This window comes from Thalassophryne amazonica, chromosome 22 (assembly GCF_902500255.1).
Source record: "Thalassophryne amazonica chromosome 22, fThaAma1.1, whole genome shotgun sequence".
Taxonomy (NCBI): domain Eukaryota; kingdom Metazoa; phylum Chordata; class Actinopteri; order Batrachoidiformes; family Batrachoididae; genus Thalassophryne; species Thalassophryne amazonica.
Window position 1 is genome coordinate 9,572,983 of NC_047124.1, and position 14,151 is coordinate 9,587,133.

Sequence of the window (14,151 nt, forward strand, 5' to 3'; positions counted from 1 at the left end):
GAGTGTTGTTAGAAGGAAAGGTGATGTAAAACAGTGATAAACATACCACTGTCCCAGCTTTTTTGAAACGTGTTGCAGGCATCCATTTCAATATGAGCAAATATTTGCACAAAAACAACAAAGCTTATCAGTTTGAACATTAAATAGCTTGTCTTTGTGGTGTATTCAATTGAATATAGGTTGAAGAGGAATTGCAAATCATTGTATTCTGTTTTTATTTACATTTTACACAGCGTCTCAATTTCATTGGAACTGGGGTTGTACTGTTGACTCCATAAGGTCAAAATGCACCTCGAAAGAACGCAACCTGATGTTTCATTTTGGTTACAGTATCATTCAAGGATGCAATAATGTTAGAGGGAGGTTGTCATTGTAACAATTAGTTTTTGTAATCTTCTATGAGGACTGTACTGGTCCTTACGGATATAGTGCCTGTGGTGAAAATGGCAAAATGCTTGATTGCGTCATCTGCAGAACTGCAGGGTTTGTAGGATTGCCTAGGTTGTGAATTACATCATGCAAAATGCATGCATGCTCATGGCCAAAGAAGCATGGCACATGGCCAAAATGTCTTATCTGACATTCCCTCACAATATTATGAGAATAAACAAAATTTGGTTAACTTTAATACACTCAATCGATTAAAAAAGCAAGAATTTTTGGCTTCTGTAATATCCAATTGACGGGTTTGATACCAACTGAACACTGACATCTGCTGGATGTTTAATTAATGCTGGAATGATGATGGAAATTAGGAGCAGGTGTGGTTGAAGGTCCATGTAGCTTGTCTGCCACCTGCTGGACACGTCTGGGCTTGCTGTAGGGAAAAATCATGATTGCGTGACCGATGGAAATTTGGTAAAAGTATGGTCAAAGGTAAAGGTATTTGCTGGTTAAAATTTCTCCTCTTGCTTCCAAAAAGCTTTTTAAAAATCTATTTATGGCAGCCAGTCCTTTTTATTTTCTCTTGTAATTATTAGCAATACAAGTTTCAAGGTTGCATCTACTAATGTGTCTTTAGCTAAAAGCTTTTAATAAAAATTAGGTGATGTATTACCCTGGATATGGAAAAATATGTTCAGACAAGAATATTTTTGCAACCGATGGGTTTAAAATTGGATTAATTTAAATGCAAACAAAAATAGAGGTAATGCAATGGCAATTTCAGCAATAGTTGTACAAAATATAAACACAAACGTTGACTGTATTGTTGCTTTTACAATAAAATAAAATAAAATATTCATCAGTGATTCATCAATTAAAAATACATTTGCCGACTTGTTTGGTCATCCATTATGTAAGTGACATATCAAAACACAAAACTTATTTGAGTATTTTGTGGTTTTGCACTGGTATTCAAACAAAACAAGACATGATGATGTTATCTTTGGAGTGATATTTTCTGGAGTAAATTATGAATAAGGTAATTGTCAAAATAATGAAAACTCCAGTAAAACCAGCTGTAATTGTAGCTTTATACAAGTTGTTCTACTAAATACAATCAAACAAAGTAAAGACAGTTACAGGAGTAACAACAGAGCATCAAGAGAGCATCAAGCATCAATTTAATCAATCTTAAAGGATATGATATTTAAAACTTTTTTTCAGATCCAAAACAACACCGCTGTTCTTGTCTTGAAGAATGAGAGGCCAAACTGTACATCTCACACATGGCCAACATCAGCGCACAGCTGTCAGGTTTCAGATGCACTGCGGTCTCTAATTTATGGAGCTGATTTGACGGAAGTTTCACCCTGAATGGACAAATGGAAAAACACGAGTGGGAGAAAGGTTTGTGGTTCTTTGTTTTTATCAGCATGTTGCACAGACAGGAAACACAGACGCACACACACAGTTACATGCATATTTGCATGCACACACAAACTCCACATAATCCACACCTGATGTGTTTACTGTGATGAGGGTGTTTGCTTTGCTGATGACTACAGCTTCACATTAAATTGGTGATTAACAAAGCAAAATAAGAGACAACAGAAAAAGATCATCAAGATGACATTGTAAACAGCAAGGTTTGAAGGCGTTGTAATCTGTGCATCTCCTTTTGTTTAGTTCCACCATCTCTCCAGCTCCGTGTGCAGGACGGACTCCAACTTAACTGGGCTAAAAGGGGAACTTCAGGAACAAGTCGGTTGATATTTAAAACTGTGCACCTGAGATAAATGAACTTCTCAAAAAAAAAAGCAAAAAAAAAAGCCAGTGTTTACTTGAACAGTGGGTTTGGCTTTTGATAAAGGTGCAGGTTGAGTTTAACAGCATTAACCATTAACCTTTACAGTCACATTTATCTTAAACCATGGTTATGGGATGATGTAGTTGTAAATACAAATAGTTACAGCTTTTGTTCCAATTAAACTTCACTTGCACAGTGAAAGTGATGCGGAGACAACACACAGTTTGTTTTCAGTGACCCAAAAAAATGTGATCACAGGATGTTTGGAAAGAAAATGAATGAAAGGAATATTGAAGTTATTTAGGTATAGGTTTTATAATGTACAGCGTTTTGCAGCAAGTTTCTACAAATTTTATTTCTGGATCAATTTTTAGAAACAGGAAAAAAAAAAATTAAATATCATATAAGTAATGTATTGGAGAGTCAAAGCAAAAACTATCTATCTATCTATCTATCTATCTATCTATCTATCTATCTATCTATCTATCTATCTATCTATCTATCTATCTATATATATATATATAGGCAGAAATATAAAAATAGAAACGTTATATGCATTTACCATTAAAAAATAACAAAAGAAAAATGGGAGTTTTAACAATTGCTCACACTGTGTAATTGTTGATTTATGAAAGACTTTTTAAATGATGCTGTATTGGATTTGATAAAATCCAGACCTACTTCAATACAAACTCTTCTAAAAACACAGATAAAAGATTTCACTCAATTGCAAGATAATACTGAATAGTACAAATATTTTTTAGTTACCAGCAATATTAGCTTTATGGTACCATGTAGCATAACAGCTAGTTACCACATTTATAAAATTCAACGCTAATGAAATGTAAAATCTTCCAAAAGAAAAAAAAAATTATATCTTTTTCAGTCAGTTGTAATACAACAGGCCTGTTGATAAGTGCAAGTATCATTTCACTGGCTTTTTGTCTTTAATTTATGTAACTCTACTCTATGCTATGCTATCCACGCTAGCTATGAGAGTGACCATCATATAGCTGTAGTACTTTATGTCACTTAAAAAAAAATTCTGCTCTCCACCTTTATAAGCTGTTTTTGAAAGCAAACAAATGAAATAATTTTAACCTTGTAATTGTGACATTAGATATTTCTGCATGATTAGCTCCACAGTCAAAACATAATAGATCAAAACTACGACTCGTAATGTCATCTCCTAGTGGGACTAATTACATTACATGGACTGATGGAATAACATCAAAATGAGATGAAAACAGAAATGAACAATAGTTAAATTAGTTAAATTTGCTAGAATCACTGCTTAAGTGTCTCTTTGCAGATCTTTTTCACTCAAATATGAGGCAGCCAAATAATTACACAAATGCTTTTATCTCTTCTTCTTCTTCTCATTACATTATTAAAATAATCTACTGAGTAAATTCTACTAAATGGCCCCTCGAGCATCAGTGTACAAATATTTAAGTACATGTTGTGCACTATTGCTGTTATTTACCTTTAAAATTAACAGTAAACAGTGGAACTAGAAATATTTTAATATTTTCATTAACATCAATGAAAATCTGCAGCTCTTTTCATAGAAATATAAATTTCTAGTATGTTACTTTGTAAACTGTAGATGATACATAGAAAATACAAGAACATTTCCTGAATGCCCATCGGTGCAAATTTCAATTTACAGAAGGTGTATTACTGGACAGTCCTGATTACTGTTGCCTGTGTTACACAAATATCTCGCTTTGCATGCAAATTCTCTGGTCGCTTAATGATATTCCTGGACTGAGTGCACAATAAAAAAGGTTTTTGTTGGAGGCAGATTGTGATCTTGACTTAATGATGCTCAGATGTCTATCCAAGCCGTGTTTCCAAAAAAGAGAAGTGTACAACAGCACTAGATCATGACGTTAACACATTTAAATTGACCGGTCTAGTTATTCATGTGGGTGAGCACGTACTGGAGGTGTGAAACATATATATACCTGTCCAAAAGTCATACACTCGCACAAGCAAAGCGACTTTCACCCACTTGGTCCACGATGGCCACATCTGATGGCAGCACCCAACCACACAAGATGGTGAGTGATAAACGTTTTTAAGGTCTCATTCAAAAATTTAAATATTTTTGTGGATGACTTTAATACTTTTTTTTGTTTGTCTGTTAAATCTCCAAATTTTAGCCCTCACTGGACAATGATATCAACCAACACTTCCAGGACGCAATTGATGTGATGCAACACCATTCAAATAATTGCTATTACGATTCAGGTACAGCAACAAGCTCATTTTAAATAATTGTACAGTTAAACTTGATTCCATTTCAGTTGGTGGATATGAATTTTGTGTCTGCAGAGTACATGTGCTATGAGACGCTGGGGCTTCAGCAGTCGCCGTTACAGTGTCAGATCTCCTGCTGCCTCGTCACTCATCCTTCTGATGTTCCGGCTCCCCTATACGACTGGAGCGACACGGCTGTAAGCAGTACGGCAAAACACTGAATTAGAGAATCACAGTATTATACATATTCCTGACTTTAGATCTTTCTCAGCAGCATTCCTGGCCTCAAGTTATGCCCGAAGTCTCCACGGTTCATGCTACATCAACAGAGTCCCCCCATTTCTACTCCATTTTACCTCCACAGAGGGTCGGCAAAGGTAATAAGACCAGTGTGAAGCATTAACAGTTCCCCTTGAAGTCACAATTGTATCAGTGCTAAAGCAACATGAAAATGTTCTCAGGTCGTAAGAAACTCAGGCTTTATGAATACCTCCACGAAGCTCTGAATGACCCCAACATGGGCGACTCAATCCAGTGGACGGACAGCGTCAGTGGCACCTTCCACTTTGTCTCCAAGAACAAGGAGAAGTTGGCTGAATGCTGGGGACAACGCAAGGGCAACCGCAAGACCATGACCTATCAGAAGATGGCAAGAGCCCTGCGGAACTACAGCAAAACTGGCGAGATCATAAAAGTACGCCGCAAGCTCACCTACCAGTTCAACCCAGCCATCCTGCAGAGGCTCGGCACGGCGCATGAACCCGTGCGCCTGCCCTGCCACCCTGCACAGGAGGTCCAGCAGCCAAACCCAACAGAACAGAACTACTGCGGCTCAATGGCGTCAGAGTGGCACAGCTGGTACGGACAATGCCCTCTGCAGGAGGATTACGAGCTGGCATCCAGCTTCACGCCGCATACCGTCGCCAAGCTCTGAGCTGAAGGACAGTTTTCATGTTTGAAAAAGTTTTCAAAGACTTGGTTGTGGCTTTTATCAATCCGGCTCCTTGACACAGTTCAACACATGCATGTTGGGGAAAGCGTTCGAAGACTTTATTTTGCCATTTTTGGTTTGATATCAGGGAAATTCTTGACATTTAACAACAAGATGGAAACAATGAAATGCCCAGAGTGAAGGGATGCTTCAAATTTGAATATAAACAGCCTACATATAAAACATGATTCAGGAGACTTCTTTAGCAAATGACATTTTTGTTGCTGTTGATGCCGTACTGTCTGTATGTTTTTGGATCTACTCTGAGATATTCTGGTCAGTTATTTAGAGTCAGTAGGTCTGCTTTCATTTCTGAGCTAAACCAGCCATTAATCATTTAGCTGGATGATGTTTCCAAAATAACTGTATTATTCATAATTACGGACCATTTTTCAAGACAAAAATGAAAATTTGGGCTTGTTTCCCTTTTTCAAATGTAATCATTTTCTTTGTTGTTGTTGTTTTTTTTAACTGACTTGAATCTTTTTTAATCTTTCTAAATTAGAGATAATCTGGTTTTAACTTGTTTTCAGATTGAGGTTCAAGATGCTTTTGTAACACTTTAAACTTTTAACTGGTTTTAAATCAGAAGGTTGCAGTTTTTGGACCCATTTTAAACCATTACGAACATATACAATGTTTTACACTGAAATTTAAAAAAATACTTTGAACTAGTTAAAATAAAAAATAAGTGTATTTTTTTAACTTCAGATTCAACATCATGGTTAATTTTGTATTTTACAATATTTGCACAGTGAAAAATAATTCAATATACTAAAATCACACAATTTTTTAAAAATGGTCTGTAACGCATAGGCACATATATAAACGATGTAGAAAAATAAAAATATTGCATATTTTCAGATTTTCTGATATTTGATACAGTGATTAAATAGAAATAATCAACTGTTTAATAGAATTAAGGAAAAAAAGTTTTGATTTTAAAAATATCAATAATGGAGGAAGATGCGAACAGTGTTTTTTAAACTTTATTCGACTGAAAAAAAATTCTGAAAAATAAATTTTCTGACATTGGAAGACTGTGGCTTTGAAAAAACATTACATCTGGTAACAATCATCTGAAAATACAAATATAACGACTATTAAATATTACAACTATTTGGCATTTCATTTATACCTCCATCTACCATTAATTGATATTAAAATGCCATTAAAAAATTTAATTAAAATTATGATTACAGGAAACCCACATTCTTTTCATAGGTCGATGTTTTAATGAGGCAGCAGAAAAATTCATCATAATGATAACAACAATTCATAATCATTTTCTGTGACTCCTGTTGTGACATTAAACCAGTAATAAGCATTTTGTGTAATGACAATGATATGTGGTCATACATTATTTATTGTAAATCAATAAATATTTGTCATAATTCCTGTGACTTTTTTGTTGTTGTTGCATTTTCTTCCCTGTGTGGTTAACTGCATAGGGCTTGTACAGCAAAAATGACTGACTGACTGATTGATTGATTGGGAAGTGTCACCCCCCCATTATAATACAGGGACAAATAAAAAGTAGAATGCCATGACAACAACAGTATAATCCAACACAAGTGACAAATCCTCTCTGTCATCAAGAAACAAATACAAAAAAGGTAAATAAATAAAATTCATAATATGAAAAGACATGCCTGAAAAGGAGGCAGAAAGAAGTTATCGCTTATAATTTCCTGACGACGATGATGATGATGATTATTCAAAAACAATTAATGTCACCAATTTGTAAGTCACCAAATGAAAAGAGCACATAATGACATCGTCATGCTTAGACGGTGGCTGCCTTTGTGGCACCAGATGAGTTAAAAAAACAACTTTATTTTGCTTATATAGTATCCTATAGATGTGTTTGCCACCTGCTGGATAGTTATTGGATGCTGGCTAGATTATGGAAAATTATAACAACTGTGGTAGTTTGTCTGCCTGGATAATGAGCACGTCGTGTGCCGGTTGTTGTACTCCGTCTACCAGCAGCCAGTATCAGCTTACAGGAAATGCTAGCAACATGATGCCTAATGTGTGGGAAAATACAGAACGAAATATACAACAGACCGGGAAAATAAAACTGGAATTAAAGAATAGATAGAACGTGTGGCTGGGGATCACCACAACTTTTCGTCTACACTACAAATTAGTGTCTGGAAACTGGAAACAATGTTCCAAAATGACTCAAAACTTTTGCAACACCCTTGTTTCATAACATTGTTCTTGAGTCTGTATCAAAATGAAGATATCACATGCTGTACTCAATGCTCCACCTGATTTGGGATCAGGGATCAGGGTGCAGGACTACTTTGTGTCCTTAGAGTGAATGAAAAGTCTGTGGGTCACAGAGCGTTCTCTTATTGTGCCCCTGTTCTGTGGAATGATCTCCCTGCATCAATAAAACAGATTCTGTGGAGACTTTCAAGTCCAGACTTAAGACGCACTTATTTTCCCTTTCGTACGGCTAGCATAGTGGCATAGTATGTTACTATGCTTTTTACCCTTTTAAATTCGTTTTATTAGTAAACGGAGTGTGTCAGGGCCTCAACTTTATCTAGTGAAGCTTTGGGCTAGTGGCTGGCGATCACCTTAGTATTTCTTCTGTTTTTCTTGTTGCTTAATGCTGATAAATTATACTGTATTTGTTGTCTTTCTGATGCATGATTCTGTTTTTTTTTTCTCTCTGTTTGAGGTGTGACTCCATCCAGAAATGGGTGTGGTGTCTAATTCAGCATCCCTCCCGTCCTGTGCACTGGCAACATTTCCTGTATATTCGTTTTGTAAATAGTTTGGTAAATTAGCATGGCCCAAGCAGAGGGTCACTCCTTTGAGTCTGGTCTGCTTGAGGTTTCTTCCTAAAATCATCAGAGGGAGTTTTCCTTACCACTGCCGCCTGTCTGCTTGCTCTGGGGGTTAGTAAGGTTAGATCTTACTTGTGTGAAGCACCTCGGGGTAACTTTGCTGTGATTTGGTGCTATATAAATGAAAATAAATTGAAAAATAAATTGAAATTGAAATTTGCACCCTCTGGTGTTGACAGTGAATGAAGGACAATGGTCTGTGGAGTCTATATGTGCACCAGTATGCCTGTTGCTTTTGGTGCCATGACCAATAAAACCAGTTCATGTCCACTTACTTTGTAAATTACAGTCGGTCTTAACTGGTCCACTAACATAAAGACTGTTCAAATCAGTGACTGTAATGAAATACAACAGCAGTCAGACCAAAACTGCAAAAGTAAGACACATCCTGTGAGGAAAAATGTGGCAGCGAGTGTGTTTTTCCTGAAAAGAGAGCGCTGTGCCTCTAGGTCGGGTCTTATCTTGTTCAGCGGGGAGGATGTGGTCAGCGCTGGGAGGCTTTGTCGATGGGTTAACTGGTGCTGGCGTTGGGCTTTGTGTGGTGGTGGTCATTGTTAAAAAATAAGAAAGCCCACTCCTCTGGAGTATAATAAGACCTGGGTTATTTCCAGTCTGTGCATTTTGTCAAATGTCCTGCTCTGCATTAGAATCGGCTCATCAGTGATGGTAAAACAAAAAACAAAAACAGATCTACTGCTGCAGTGACAATTATCTGCAAGGCTGCTAATTAACAAATTATTGCTCGGTCTTTGTCAGAATTCCTTCCAGGAGAACCAGAGTGATTTGGAGGTGATCTTAGAATTCCTGGAGGAGTACTACAGACAAAATGCTGAACAGAATGGTAAGGAAGAAGCCTGAGAAATTAAATTCAAACACTTTTATGATAATTTCTATAGCAATTTATTTATTTATTTATTTCTAGTGGAAATGGTCTACTGGACGTCAGGTGCACCAGTGAGTGAACAACACCTACCTGTGGACGAAGTGTCATGTGACCAGCGCTGGACGTGCTACGAGCTGCCTGTAATTATGCTCACTGGGTTAACTCCTTCATCCTAAAAGTTATGCGGGTGCCGGTGTCGATCTTGGATCACTTTTTGCTTTGTTGTGCATGTGAAGCAGAGCCTTTTCTCAATTTTTCGAAACGTGTACAGCTCATCTCCATTATAAATGTTTTTAATGTTCTGTAAAATCTGGAGTTTGATCAGGTTCTGGATGTGGATTCTGATTCATTTCATTAAAATTTTTTTTTTTTTTTTTTTTGTGAAATGAGCCATTTTTGACATTTATGTCATTTACATTTCAGTCCATCTCTGTAAAATAAAATAATTAAATCTAATCATGGGTAATATTGTGTACAATTTTGACATTGACTGAGATTTCGATTTGGTTTTTGAATCCACTTTTACTTCCACTTATGAATGAGTCTTATTTTCCCAACTGATCTTAGTTAAACCTCGTGGAATAAGAACTAAAAGCAAGGGCGACAATATAAATGTTCGCGTTAATCAGGATTTGGATGTGGATTATAGGTCAGCATTGGCTTTTCTTTACACATTGTATTGAGGCACTTTTCAACATTTTAATCATTTTCTCAAACAGATTTCAAACAAAACCTGAATGACCAGTTTTATCAAACGGCACGCTTGATTAAACTTTAATGCTGATGGGGATCCAAATGTGGATTCTGGATCAATCAAGATGCAACTTTTTGTTTTTTTATTTATTTTTTGACATGTCAATCAATTTTTCAAAGAAATTTCAGCCGACCCCAACAAAACTTGGCGAAAGGATAAATTTTATCAAGACTATAGCTCTAAGACTATAATGCTATTTGCCAGTGGTCACAATTTCCGATGTGGATTCTGGATTTGTTTTTACTTTATATTGTGTACATACAACCCTGTGAGATACAACCCTTTTTGAAATTTAAGTATTTTCAGAGCAATTTCAGTGGATCTGTGTAGAATTTGGCAAAAGGATCAAGGGAAATTTTTCAAAATGTTTTCATCAAATCTTTGCAAAAATCAGCAGTGGGAAGAACCCATTAAATTCTGGCAATGATTTGACCCAGGATCAAATCAAATAAAAATCAAATCAATTTTATTTATATAGCGCCAAATCACAACAAACAGTTGCCCCAAGGCGCTTTATATTGCAAGGCAAAAGCCATACAATAAATGGATGTGCATTCTGTTTCTTTTACTTTCATTTATGTGGCAAAATGTGACATTTTTTCCAATTTCTCAAAAACAAATCCTACAACAGATGATCAACATGTTAAATTTCAAAATACAACCAGATTAGGATCCAGATGTGTTAATGTTAAAACAGCAAGGGTGATGTTATTGAAGTTGTATTGTAAGAATCCAGTGATGTTTTTCCTAAATTCCTTGTGCAGGTTAACAAATTGTTTTTTAAAAAAGTTTGCACATAGTATCACTCAGTGATGTTCTTCCATTGTGTCATTAAAGGACATCAAACCGGCTCTGGCAGATGGAGACGGAGTTGCAATGAGTGAAAACACAACAACGCTGTCTGGACATGAGTCACTGCCAAACTGTGCATCAACAAAACACAAAGCCACGGCAACGCAGAGCGGTAAGTTCTCCTTTTTTCAGTCACTGGATACTGTTATTGGCGCCGCTGTTTGCGGCCTGAGGGAAACAATATTGAGCGAGCAAATAAGAGACCTTCCCTTTACCGTAAAAACAATGGAGCCATGCACAGCTTAGCTGAATCTCTGTTTTTACGTATCTGTCAGATAACCACAGTGTTTACAGCTTTTACCGCGCCACGCTTTTAATAGCGTCTCTGCGGTGAAAAGATTTTCTGGGAATCACTGTATTTGGGGAAATGATTAACTGTAACTCGCACCGACTGTTTAATGTGCGACAGACCACATCCAGACCCGTTCCAAAATCTTTAAGGAAAAAAAATTAAAGTGGAAACCACAAACAGATTAACGTGCACTGTTTGTTTGCTGGTCACAGGTAGAAAGGTGCGCCTGTTTCACTTTCTCTTTGAGATGTTGGAGGACCCGGCCATGGCGGATTGTGTGTCCTGGGTCCCTGCAGCCAGCGGTGTGTTCCGCTTTTCCTCTCAGAACAAGGACCAAGTGGCAGCTCTGTGGGGGCAGAGGAAGGGCAACAAGAAGCCGATGACTTACCAGAAGATGTCCAGGGCCCTGCGGAACTACGCCCGGTCTGGAGAGATCGTCAAGGTGAAGAAGAAGCTCACTTATCGGTTCAGCCAAGACACCTTGATGTTGCTGCAGAAGTGTCAACGGGGAGATTTGTAAAGTGGACTTAGTGACAATAAATTAGATTTTTTCATCTTCTTTTGGAGCTTTATCTTTCATTGCATTTCATACTTACATTTTTTTTTTTTTTTGCAAAGAACAATCCACCAGTATCCTGTCTTGTGATTTGAAATGTGTTGTAAATAATTAAAACATTACAAAATTAAGTTGTCATTATCTCTGATTGATTTTACATTATGGTTTATCCACAATAAAACAAACAAAACAATGCATCAATGACTTACAATTTAATGCCAAAGTATATCAAGAGCTTAAGTTACCCAAGATGGCCACCAAATAGGGTTTTTTTTTCCACTTAAACACCAATGATTTCTGTCATTATTAAGTCTATTTTGTTCCTACTATGTATTTTAATAAGGATCTATTGGCGGCCATTTTGGACGCCATTTTGAATCTCAAACCCATGAATGAATTTAGTTTAGGCACAAATGAGTTTGCTGTGACCTGCAATGGTCTTCCCATTGAATCTCTGTGATATTTAAGTCATTTATATGTTGTGTAAAGGTGCTTCAGTGAAAAACCCTATTTTGGCAACCATCTTGGATAACTGGCTTGAGGCCAGTTTTTATTATTGGGAACATCCTGATTGTGTTTTGAAGACATCTAAGGAACCTTAAACAGTTGGTTTGGTTTAGTCCTGGGGGGGAGGTGCAAAGGTAGTGGTCGTAACTCCCCTAGTATAACGTTTCACCAATAATATCCACAACGATCAAGTTCCTTTAAATGTGAGGCCAATAAAAACACAATAAAAAAATTAATATAGTAATAATTCACTTGCTGTTTTATTTCAGACTCAGTTTGCTGAAGTAAAAAGCCAAAACAACAACAGTCTGTTTTGAAAAGCTACTAGGAATTTCCATTTCTCATTCCATCATGATTACATTGGAATGTATTTGCCTTCATTTTGATAGGAAGACGAAGAGGCTATTTGTGTCCGCGCTCATCCAGTGCCACTTTGATTACGCTAGTGTGTCTTGGTTTTCTGGCCTGACCAAGACAATTAAGGGAAAGTTGCAAATTATGCAGAATAAGATAATACGCTTCCTCCTCAACGCTCATCCTTGGTCACATATAGGCCTTGATTAATTCAAGATGGTTCGTATGTTGCCAGTTGATCTTCGAGTAGACCAACTTAAATTAAATCACATGTTCGATGAGGTACAGAAATCTGTGCCAGATTATCTAATTTCTTACCACAGCATTAACACTAGATCTAGCTCTTTGTCCTTGTTTATCCCCTCGGTTGGGTCTTTTGGGGCAACATGTTTCTTTTACACTGGTGCTAAAGTATGGAACCGCCTTGATTTACAAAACAAAATCCTGTAGAAATAAATCAGATTTTAAACATAGGGTAAAACAACATCTTTTTTCCCTGGTGACAATAATTTTTGGACTTTTTAAAAAAATTATACTGTATCTATATATACAGTTTTAATAATGTGAAGAAAGTCTATTTATTAGGTTTTGTGTAATATCGTTGATTGTTACCTTTTGTTGTATTTTGTCTGTGATATATATATTGGGCCACAATGAAAACAGGTGCATATGGCTTTTTTGTTGTGCTGCCCTGTATATTAATGTATTTTAATTTCTACATTTTTATACGAATCAAATCAAATCAAATAAGTTTCCCTCAGAGAACACAAGAATGTGTGTGTCCCCTGGTTGACAAGTGCTTACATAAAAAGTTGTGGATGTTTGTGCTGCTTTTTGAAGTCCAGTAGGAACCAGTGGGTGGCAGTGTCGTCCACCTCAACACCGTCCGTGTCCTTTTTCCTGTCTCCTGTGACCTCATGGCTAAATCGCCTCTGTCATGTGAACTGTGGCTCGCCCAGGCCATTCCAAATGGTTTTGTGCTTTGTAGCAGACCCACATGATGCGCCCCTAAGCCGAGTATTTAGTGCTGAAGCCCACTCCAAGTTATAAATGGGATAACGCAGCTACAGTGGTCTGTTACCAAGAAAGGCCACATGCTTCAAACTGTATAATGCTAACAGTTTTCTAATTCAGGAAAGTGCTCTTTATTAAACGCTTCCACATCACAAAAAGACTGTGTTTCCACTGTGTGTCTGTATCTCATCAGCGAGAGCCGGGTTGTGCTTTCCTTTTGACTGTGCGGCAGGTTTCCTGTTGCACATCAATCCTGCAGGTTGAAGCCGTGTCGCAGCCACATCAGTGACGTAATTAGAATTTTTTTTTTCTCCCTGCCAAATCAAATGCACACATCCAATGTCCAGGCGTGTGACCACGTTCTAAGTATAGGATGCGTAACGAATGCACAGCATCTTCTCAGTATTTGTTTGCCAGGTGTGCACTTGGACGGCATTCCCACTGGATTAAACTGATATCTGACATTTGCCATTGAGTCATTGCTTGTCCTCTTGAACTTTCCTTTGTAATAAATCCATGGCATCATCTGAGAATAAAACAGAACGGCACATCGATCTCACACTTGCAGCTATGATGATCCTCCTCTTTCCACTTATTTGTCAAAAAGATTAACTTCCTGCATCTTCTG

At 37.1% G+C, this 14,151-nt stretch overlaps 2 protein-coding genes across 2 annotated transcripts; both read left to right on the forward strand.

The window, feature by feature from the left end:
• Positions 1 to 4,069: 4,069 nt before the first annotated feature.
• spic (Spi-C transcription factor (Spi-1/PU.1 related)) lies at positions 4,070 to 6,840 on the forward strand. The gene is made up of 5 exons (XM_034163401.1): positions 4,070 to 4,257; positions 4,360 to 4,447; positions 4,532 to 4,653; positions 4,731 to 4,833; positions 4,918 to 6,840. The coding sequence occupies exons 1-5, from the start codon at positions 4,120 to 4,122 to the stop codon at positions 5,388 to 5,390; spliced, it is 924 nt and encodes a 307-aa protein (XP_034019292.1). The 5' UTR covers positions 4,070 to 4,119; the 3' UTR covers positions 5,391 to 6,840.
• Positions 6,841 to 9,238: 2,398 nt separating this feature from the next.
• Positions 9,239 to 11,678, forward strand: spi2 (Spi-2 proto-oncogene). Its single transcript, XM_034163923.1, has 3 exons — positions 9,239 to 9,334; positions 10,786 to 10,912; positions 11,305 to 11,678. The coding sequence occupies exons 1-3, from the start codon at positions 9,239 to 9,241 to the stop codon at positions 11,610 to 11,612; spliced, it is 531 nt and encodes a 176-aa protein (XP_034019814.1). The 3' UTR covers positions 11,613 to 11,678.
• The last annotated feature ends 2,473 nt before the right edge of the window (positions 11,679 to 14,151 follow it).